This window comes from Struthio camelus, chromosome 1 (genome assembly GCF_040807025.1).
Source record: "Struthio camelus isolate bStrCam1 chromosome 1, bStrCam1.hap1, whole genome shotgun sequence".
Taxonomy (NCBI): Eukaryota; Metazoa; Chordata; class Aves; order Struthioniformes; family Struthionidae; genus Struthio; species Struthio camelus.
In genome coordinates this window covers 201894795-201902839 of record NC_090942.1, presented here as the reverse complement: position 1 = coordinate 201902839, position 8045 = coordinate 201894795, and the positions used below count along the sequence as shown (strand labels likewise).

The window sequence follows — 8045 nt, the reverse complement described above, 5'->3', positions numbered from 1 at the left end:
AATTTTCCAGCTGAGATACTCACGGGCAAGACAAGATGTGAGTTAAAGATGAACTAAAAAAATTCCTCTGGATTCAGACCAACTTAGAATAAGCTCTCGCCTTAAAACAGCAAGGCAGATTCTGGTACTTCCTGATCAGAGTAAACAGCACATGAACTCATGACAAATCTCAACAGGAGAGAGTGATGCTCAGCACAGCCCAGTCCCAAGCAGCTGGGGGACAACAGACAGTGTATTCTCAGTGCTAAATCTGAGTCAGTCATTGTGCAATTTTGCCTGGATAAACGGAGTTATGTCATCTTAATGAAAACATAAACAAAGCAAAAATAAATAAAAAAGTAAAAGACAAAATAAAAAAAAATCCTGCAGGAACTGTCATGTGCCAAGACTCATTTCTGCAGTGTCTTTGAGTTGGTGTCAATTTGTTTTTCCAAGACAGAAGCATCAGCCTTTCATATCAACAAAATGGTATGAAAATGCATTTCAGACCACCTTGCTTAAAGTCACACTTTATCCTCTCTTAGATAACCATCTGCCTTGTAAGCAGCTATTGTTGCTGTGAGCTGTCTCTCTCATACCATTATCTTGCTGAAAAGCCCTTTCAGAAAGTAGTCTATCAGAGCAGGCAAAAAAACCTCAGAACACAGCCATGTACGAGAATCAATGGCTCCCTTTGATCTGCAAGCTCAGCCAGTACCACAAATTTAAAAAATAACTAGGTGCTTGCTTTGCTAAGCAAAACCTGATAATTTGGCTCATCGACACTTACAGCATCTTACTGGAAATGCCATCTGTATCAGATGTTTTGAAGACTTTGGTGCAATATTCGCTTAGCTTAGATAAATAATTTAGTAAGATTCATTAAAAAATAATCAGTGAATTAATTTTTATAGTGTACATCTATGCATGTAATTTTTTTTAAATTCAGTCCTCTGCTACCCCAAATGGTAGTGAGGATGTTCACAGTGGATGAAGAAAACGCTGGTGATTTCATGGGATTAGACTGAACGTGGATTCTTCTGGTTCTAGTGGTGTATTTTCTTCCCAAATCTATCACATAGGTTTGAGTCCTATTAATGACAAGACCAAAATCTATATGCACTGTGGAGGAAATGTGACCCTTTATGTCTGTTGCAGGCCACACCTATAGCACAGGAAACTTTACTTCTATTATGACAAAAGAAGTCCACAAAAACATCATTTCATGCTACTAAAAGGAAATCTTTTGTGCTGATATATAGGAAAGCAATGTATACCACTGATATTACTGTAGATAGCTATAAAATGCTATGCAATATATAGAAACGTCCTAAGAACATACAAAATTTACGAGTAGTGACCTGAAAGTGCAAAGAGTATATATAACTAAATGCCAAGACCTCATCTATAAAATCCTTTATGAATGACATACAAGCTGATAATTACAAAGCATCATTCAGACCACAAAATAGCAAATAAAACAAATAAACAAAAGGATTCCTTAAGGAAATCAAAACAATGACAGGATTGGGAATGATATCTTTGGGACTCAGAACATCATTTCTACCCTCATACCTACCAAAGCCAAAGAAAATATACGCTTAAACACAATAATGTAAAAAAGAAAGCAAACCACCACAGAATGCCTCAGGACTATTACCTCTTTATGTCATAACCTTTAAATCCAGCAAGTCGTTAACCGTTTGCTATTAGGCATCTCATAGTATTTTACAGGGATCTTTCAGGAATTAAAAGCAGATTGAAAGAATGTCTTTGAACCTCCTTTCAATGTTTTTTTTTAGGCATTGTGTGGAGTTATACAGTTATATTTCTCTGATAATAAAAAGCCCTAGAAAATACTAAGTTTTCGATTACCTTTTGAAATAAAACATCAATGGCTTAAAGACAGAAGTGAGTTATATAAATACAAAGTTAATTTGACCATTAAATCGTATTTTTACTCTCATACAACCATTACCCTGAATCAATATCAGTATATTGTTACGATTCAAAATACTGACACCCTACCACAAGTCACTTTTCCGTTTTCCTTTTAAGGATATGATTGTCCTTAAAATATGTACATAGCAAGCAGCCAAATGAACCACCAAGAGATCTGCAAAGCGTACTTACACTAGGGATGTGATAAAAAGCTTGAGCAAGTGGTTAGGTAGCCCTCGCCGCTGCCGGCGAGCGTACAGCCCCCCCACCCTGGGGCGGCTGCCAGCCGGAGGCTTCCCGCGCCGCACCAGAGCTTAGCTTGGGCAGGGAGGGAGCTGCTGCCAGCATGCAGAGGACGGAGTCAAATCAGGGAAAACAAAAGAGAGAGAGAAAATGAAGGGAAGGCAAAACATTTTAATGATGATTCTTGTTAGTCATAAGCGTGAGGGAGCTAGTCTAACGTTACTCTATGTTCCTCTTGATACATACATGCCCACGATGCAAACAAAACGCATATGACGGAAATTTGCCACACACAGGTCCTGTACAGATGGTAGCTTATATCTTCTAGCGCTTTTAAAGACACACAACTGTTACTACCTGCAATCGGTGCTTCCAGTCTTTACAGTATCTCCCCAAGCTCCGGACATCCTCCCTCCTTCTCAACCTGCAGTACCCTATGGAATCACTCTGTACAATTTGTCCCTAAAATAAGAGGGGGAAATAGGACTTTTCTGCAGAATTGTCATGCAAGGAAGAACGTGACCCTTACAGTCAGATGAAAACAAAAGAATAAAAACAGGAATGTTAGGTGTCGGGCTAAAGACCAGGATTAGTAACCCGGGTTCTGTACATTCATCCTTTTGAGGGTATCTCAGCTTTGATTTTCTAAAATACCCAAGCAGAGTCAGGCCAAATGCAAATGCCTTTCTCAGGCAAAGGAAAAGCTCAGCCAAACCTTTGGAGACAGATCCACCGTACACCCCCGCGGCGTGCGCGGGGCCCGCGGGCTGCGTGTACGCTGGGAGGAGGTGCGTCCTGACTACACATGCATATGTACAACGCGTCCGTGTGAGCAGGCATGTAGAAAATCACACTCATATACGTTTATGTCATTAAAAAAAAAACAACATATAAAATAATCTCCTGTGAAGCCTATTAAGGTTCTTACTCAGATCATAAAAGCAAGAAACGATCAGAAAAACTAACACTTTCTCCCTACTCGCTGGGGGAGCGGAGGTTGCAATTTGGTATTGTGGTAATTTCAGAGCTAAATTTCAGTTTTACCCTTGTGACTATAGGGTCCTTTCCCCAGTGAATCACACTTGTAAGAGAAGAAATTATTTTTACTGTATTTCCTAGCTTTTTATGGTTATCTATAACCTTAATAGCCTTCAAATGTATATTCTGTATATTTATTTTCCTTTTTTCATTCAGTTTAAGAGACAATAAAACCAACTGCTATGTGAGATCAGACCCATTAGCTTCAGTTATGTGAATTTAGAATTCTCTACATAATATAGACATATATTTTTTTAAATGTATATTATTTTTCAGATACACTGGAGCATATATTTTATATTTACTGAGGTCTGATGATTAAACACTCATACCAAAATATTTTGTAAATGCATAATATTTATCCTTAGATTTCAATGATTTTTGGAGCTTTTTCAGTGTATCATAAAAATATGTCCCCCAGGCACATTAAAACCCTATTAAATTTTTCGGAAATGTTGTCAATGCCCATGTACAGTAGCCACTATTCAAAAAAACATCCTAGTCATTAATACATTTCTCATAGGATCCAAGCTTAATAGACCATTTGATGGATCCTTAGCTTACCATATTTCTTTTTCTCTCTTAAAGTAAAATTATTCCGAAGTTCTTAAGAATGCAAATAAAAAGCAAAAGAACCCAAATTTTCCTTAAATAGTCAAAAACTAATTTTATATATTTTTAAAAATAATAATTAAAAAACATGTTTCTTTCCTAGGTTCCTTTTCTGTAAGGTTTAAGCCCAGAGCAACTTTGTACAAACCCCTGAAAATAGAGGTTTGCAATGGCAGTGCTGTCAGACCCTCAGCTCCGACACACAGAATGTGCCACTTCAACAAAATCAGCACTTCAGACTTACTTATCTGGGCATGCATGAGCCCATACAAAACAGAGTTTTGCTCTAGTTTAAGGTACTTACAGAAAGTTCCACAGTTTTAGACCTGTAAAATTATCTACCTATAAAAACTAACTTTTGCTTAAACTCTAGATAATACAGACGGGTGATTTTTTTTTTTTTAATAAAAAATCTGTAGCATTGAGTAAATCTGCTAAAATATGTATATATCTACACATGGAGAGCAAGTTATTGTATAAATGTGAATAGTGTGTATATATTGGCATTTAGTAAAATGTTTCCCTGAACCTGATTGTAAGCATCATCGGACAAGTATTGATGTAAACATCTGAACCTACGTCAGGTGTCTCTGTTACCCATTTACATTAGAGCAGACTGCAACCAAACAAACAGATAAACAAATATATTTTTCCCATTAGACAAATCCACCTAACTCCTTGGTTAGCTACTGCACACAAGTCAATCAAGTCTGCTGCTGAGCAGTGCTCATATTCCTACATCAGGTAAAATACCTGTTAGGTTGTTTATTTTTTTGCTTGGCATTTTTCCAGCATCTTGCAGAGCAAACACTGTTTTTGGAGTCGGGCACCCTCCCTCCATGCCTCTTCTGGAAATGATTAAAAGAGAAGTGTATTGCAGAACCTCTGGTGTTCCTCCATGTGTAACTCTGCTCCCCTGGAGAACTCATGGCACTGCTTTGCATGAGGAAAGATTACTCATTTCGGTTCGTAATCCAAGTCCTGCTTCCACAAAGGCATGTAAAAATGAATCTCCCCAGTGTTTAGTGCTGCAGAAAAAAGATACAAATGTAAAAAAAAAGTGCTCAAACAGAAGTTGACTTTTCATATTCAGCTGTACAGTATAGTAAGAAGGGATTCAGAAGTGCAGACCCCTGGAGTACACGAAAGGAAGCCTTTTAGGTGCCTTTCTTCAGGCGATGCAAAACTAATTCATTATTAATGGTCTCCTACACAGACTTTCACACATCAAGTTTGCCGTCCATCTTTGTCTCCACCTTGTATTCAACTACTTTTTGGCACTGTCCTGGTATGTGGCAGCTTTAACTGCTGTCCCTGCTAAGCCTCTGTTACTGACCCGGCGTACCAGTACTTTAGAGACAGGGATTTTTGTTCTGTGTATCTCGCTTTTGGCCAGGTGATGGTGTGTGACATGATGGCTGTTGCTGGAGTCTGTTGTGTGGCTGGCAGGATGTGATGCAAGGTGTTTGATGCTGATGGGTATCTTGGAGTCCTTCACGGTGCTTGAAGGTGTTTTCAGTGAGCATGTGGTGGTTATTGGAGACACAGGCTTGGAGCGTGGCACACAGGTGGCCTCTTCGTCAGAAGGCCCCCCTGGTGGGTTCTCATCCGGCTCAGCGTAGAGGTCGTAGAGGGCGTCCCCGCTGTAGCTGTCCCTGGGAATGGTCTCCTTCTGGATGCTCACGGTGCTGTCTTCCTCAGGCCCAGGGGTGGTGGAATCCCAGTAGCCCTCGTCGCTGTTTGGGATGCCTTCTTGCTGCTCCTTCTCCCTGCCCTTCTGCTCCTCTTTGTGGTTGAGATGAATGGGGATCTGGTTGAGACCGCAGCGTTTCACCGCCGCCCTGTTCTGGGCCCCCTCGGTACCTCGGTTCTCTTTCAACCCCTCAGGCGTCCTTGTCCCTCCTCCACCTCCTCCTCCTCCTCCTCCTGTCTGGGTGTCTGGGCCGCACTCCTCTGTCTGTGACAGCATATCCCAAAACTCCTGAAGGTAGGTGTCATCCACCTGGTCCGGACTTGCCATCTCCTCCCCTCCTCCTTGGTAGGCCACCATGGTGGGGTGCTTCTTGGAGGCACCCACCTTGCTGGCCCCGGGGGTGCTCTTCTCACAGCCGCCACTCCCGCTGCCCACTTCCTCCTCCTGGTCCGCAATAATATCTCCGCAGCCTGTAAGAGAGTCAAAGCTTTTCAGTGAAGTCACGTCAGCAAACATCAAACAAATACGATCAATTGATTGCTCTGAGGGTGGATCAATAGAGGAAGGGTCAGGGGCTGCTGCCGTCTCTTGACCGCTATCACATTCGGGTTCAACAAGGGGAATAGTCTTTATTGGAATGTCACCTGTTATGGCCGCATCCTTTGCAGTCCCAACCTCTCCCGTGCCCGGGTCTGGTCGCTCGGGGCAGAGCTCCTCGGGTCGGGTCCCCGCGGCGGTAGGATCCTCCCCTGGGGGGGTTTTGCTGTCCTGCGGCTCCCCACCTCTCACGTCAGCCTCCTTGGCCGAGGCGTGCGGGTCTCCGCCGGGTTTCTCACAAGACAATTCAACATTAATTTCTCCGGTGCCGTTTGGAGTTTCAGACAAAGGTTTTGGGGTCTCCTCTTTGATGCATTCCAAGCTGGCAGTCAGCGACCCCGGCATAATGAGATCGGACTGAATTTCTGAGCTTTCCCCCCTTTCCTCCTTGCCATTTTTGTCCTTTTTATGCCACCGCATACTGCTGAAGATCCCTTTCAGCCCCTTCTTTTGTCTGCTGCCAGCCCTCGGATCTGCACTCTCCCCCTTGCCGTTTTCCGACTTCCCATTCTTCTTCAGCAGGGAGAAGAAGCTGTGTGACTTAGCCACGGAGCTGTTGGACGAGACGCTCAGGCTGGCTGCTGCCGGGGGGTTCACATCCTTGCTCTGCTGATCGCCGCCGCCGCCACCGCTGCTGCCGTCGCCACCGCCGCTCGGTTCCTCCTTCTTGCTGCTCTCCAGCACGGCATCAGCTAACCCGTCGTGAGTCTTGCTCCGCACCATCCCCGTTTTGCTCGCGCCTTTCCCGTCCCCACCTTTGTTTTTCACCCCGAAGATGCTCGGCATGGTGCCGCCGGATTTCCTCCTCTTGAACAATTTGAAGGCGGTTTTGTTGATCTTGCCCGACGGCTGCTCCACGGCCGGGGTCTCGGCACAATCGCAGTGCGAGTCCATGGCTGCAGCCTGCCGCGTCCGTCCCCGCCGCCGCCGCCTTTCCCTCCCGCAGACCCCCCAGATGCCCCGGCGCTGATTTCCCTCACTGACAGCCCGGCTGCCGCCGCCGCTGCCGCCCGCTCATCGCCATGGCAACCCGCAGAGGGATAAGCCGCTTTCCTCTGCCGCGGGCCTGCGCCAGGCCGCCGCCATCCACTCTCAATCAACCTGGGCTGCAGCGGCCGCGCCGGCGGCGCCCGTTTCCCCACCCCTCCCCAAAGGGGCTTATATAACTTAACCCGCTTGGTCCTGCGGCGGCGGCGGCGGCGGCTGCGCGCTCTCGGGCTGCTCGCGCGCCGTTTGGCCCGCCACGTGACGGCCGTGGGACGCGGCGAGCCACGCGCTGGGCGAGCGGCCGAGCCCGCCGCCCGGGGCTGCGCCCACCACGCGGCCGCTCTTTGGGGGCAAACCTACCCAAAACACCAAGTAAATTAACCCGGCCTGAGCTGTACGCTAGCCAGGTGGTACCCCACCGCGGCTGGCGGGCAGTGCTCTGCACCGTGGCCGCGGGCGAGACCTGCTTTTAAACCAAGCTGTAATTACGCACGGGCTCGGCAGCCTGTCTCCCGCTACACAGCATTATTTTGGGCTTCTCCAAACCAGAGCTCTTGTCTGGATTTTTCTGACGGCTCTGAACGCAAGTGAGAACCATTAAAGAGAAACTCTATGTCGGCCCTTTGGCTTGGGGCTAAATTCTCTTTGACGTTACTAAAAGGTTTCGCCGTTGACTTCACTAGTTGGAAGAATTTGTTTTTTCTTTTTTTTTTAACATCGTCAGACATTCATCATCAGACACTCTCCCAAGAGAGCAGGTTGAATTATCTGTTGTGAATAATTTATCCAGTGAATTTAGCCCTTTTTCTGTTCATATATAAAAAGTCCCATTTGCATTCACAATTACCATGCATTCAATAAGAGCAATACGGACTCATAATTCAACTTACAGGTCTCTCCTGCCTTCCGCAAGAGACAGAGGAAAGGATAAATGAGGCAAAAGCCATGACTTTGG

The 8045-nt window shown here is 45.1% G+C and overlaps 1 protein-coding gene across 1 annotated transcript; it reads right to left on the bottom strand.

Annotated features, from left to right (window-relative positions):
- Positions 1-2314: 2314 nt before the first annotated feature.
- AMER2 (APC membrane recruitment protein 2) lies at positions 2315-7241 on the bottom strand. Its single transcript, XM_009686549.2, has 2 exons — positions 6151-7241; positions 2315-5976 (listed from the first exon to the last, which is right to left on the bottom strand). Exons 1-2 carry the CDS (start codon positions 6995-6997, stop codon positions 5081-5083), a joined length of 1743 nt encoding a protein of 580 aa, XP_009684844.2. The 5' UTR covers positions 6998-7241; the 3' UTR covers positions 2315-5080.
- Between the last annotated feature and the right edge of the window lie 804 nt (positions 7242-8045).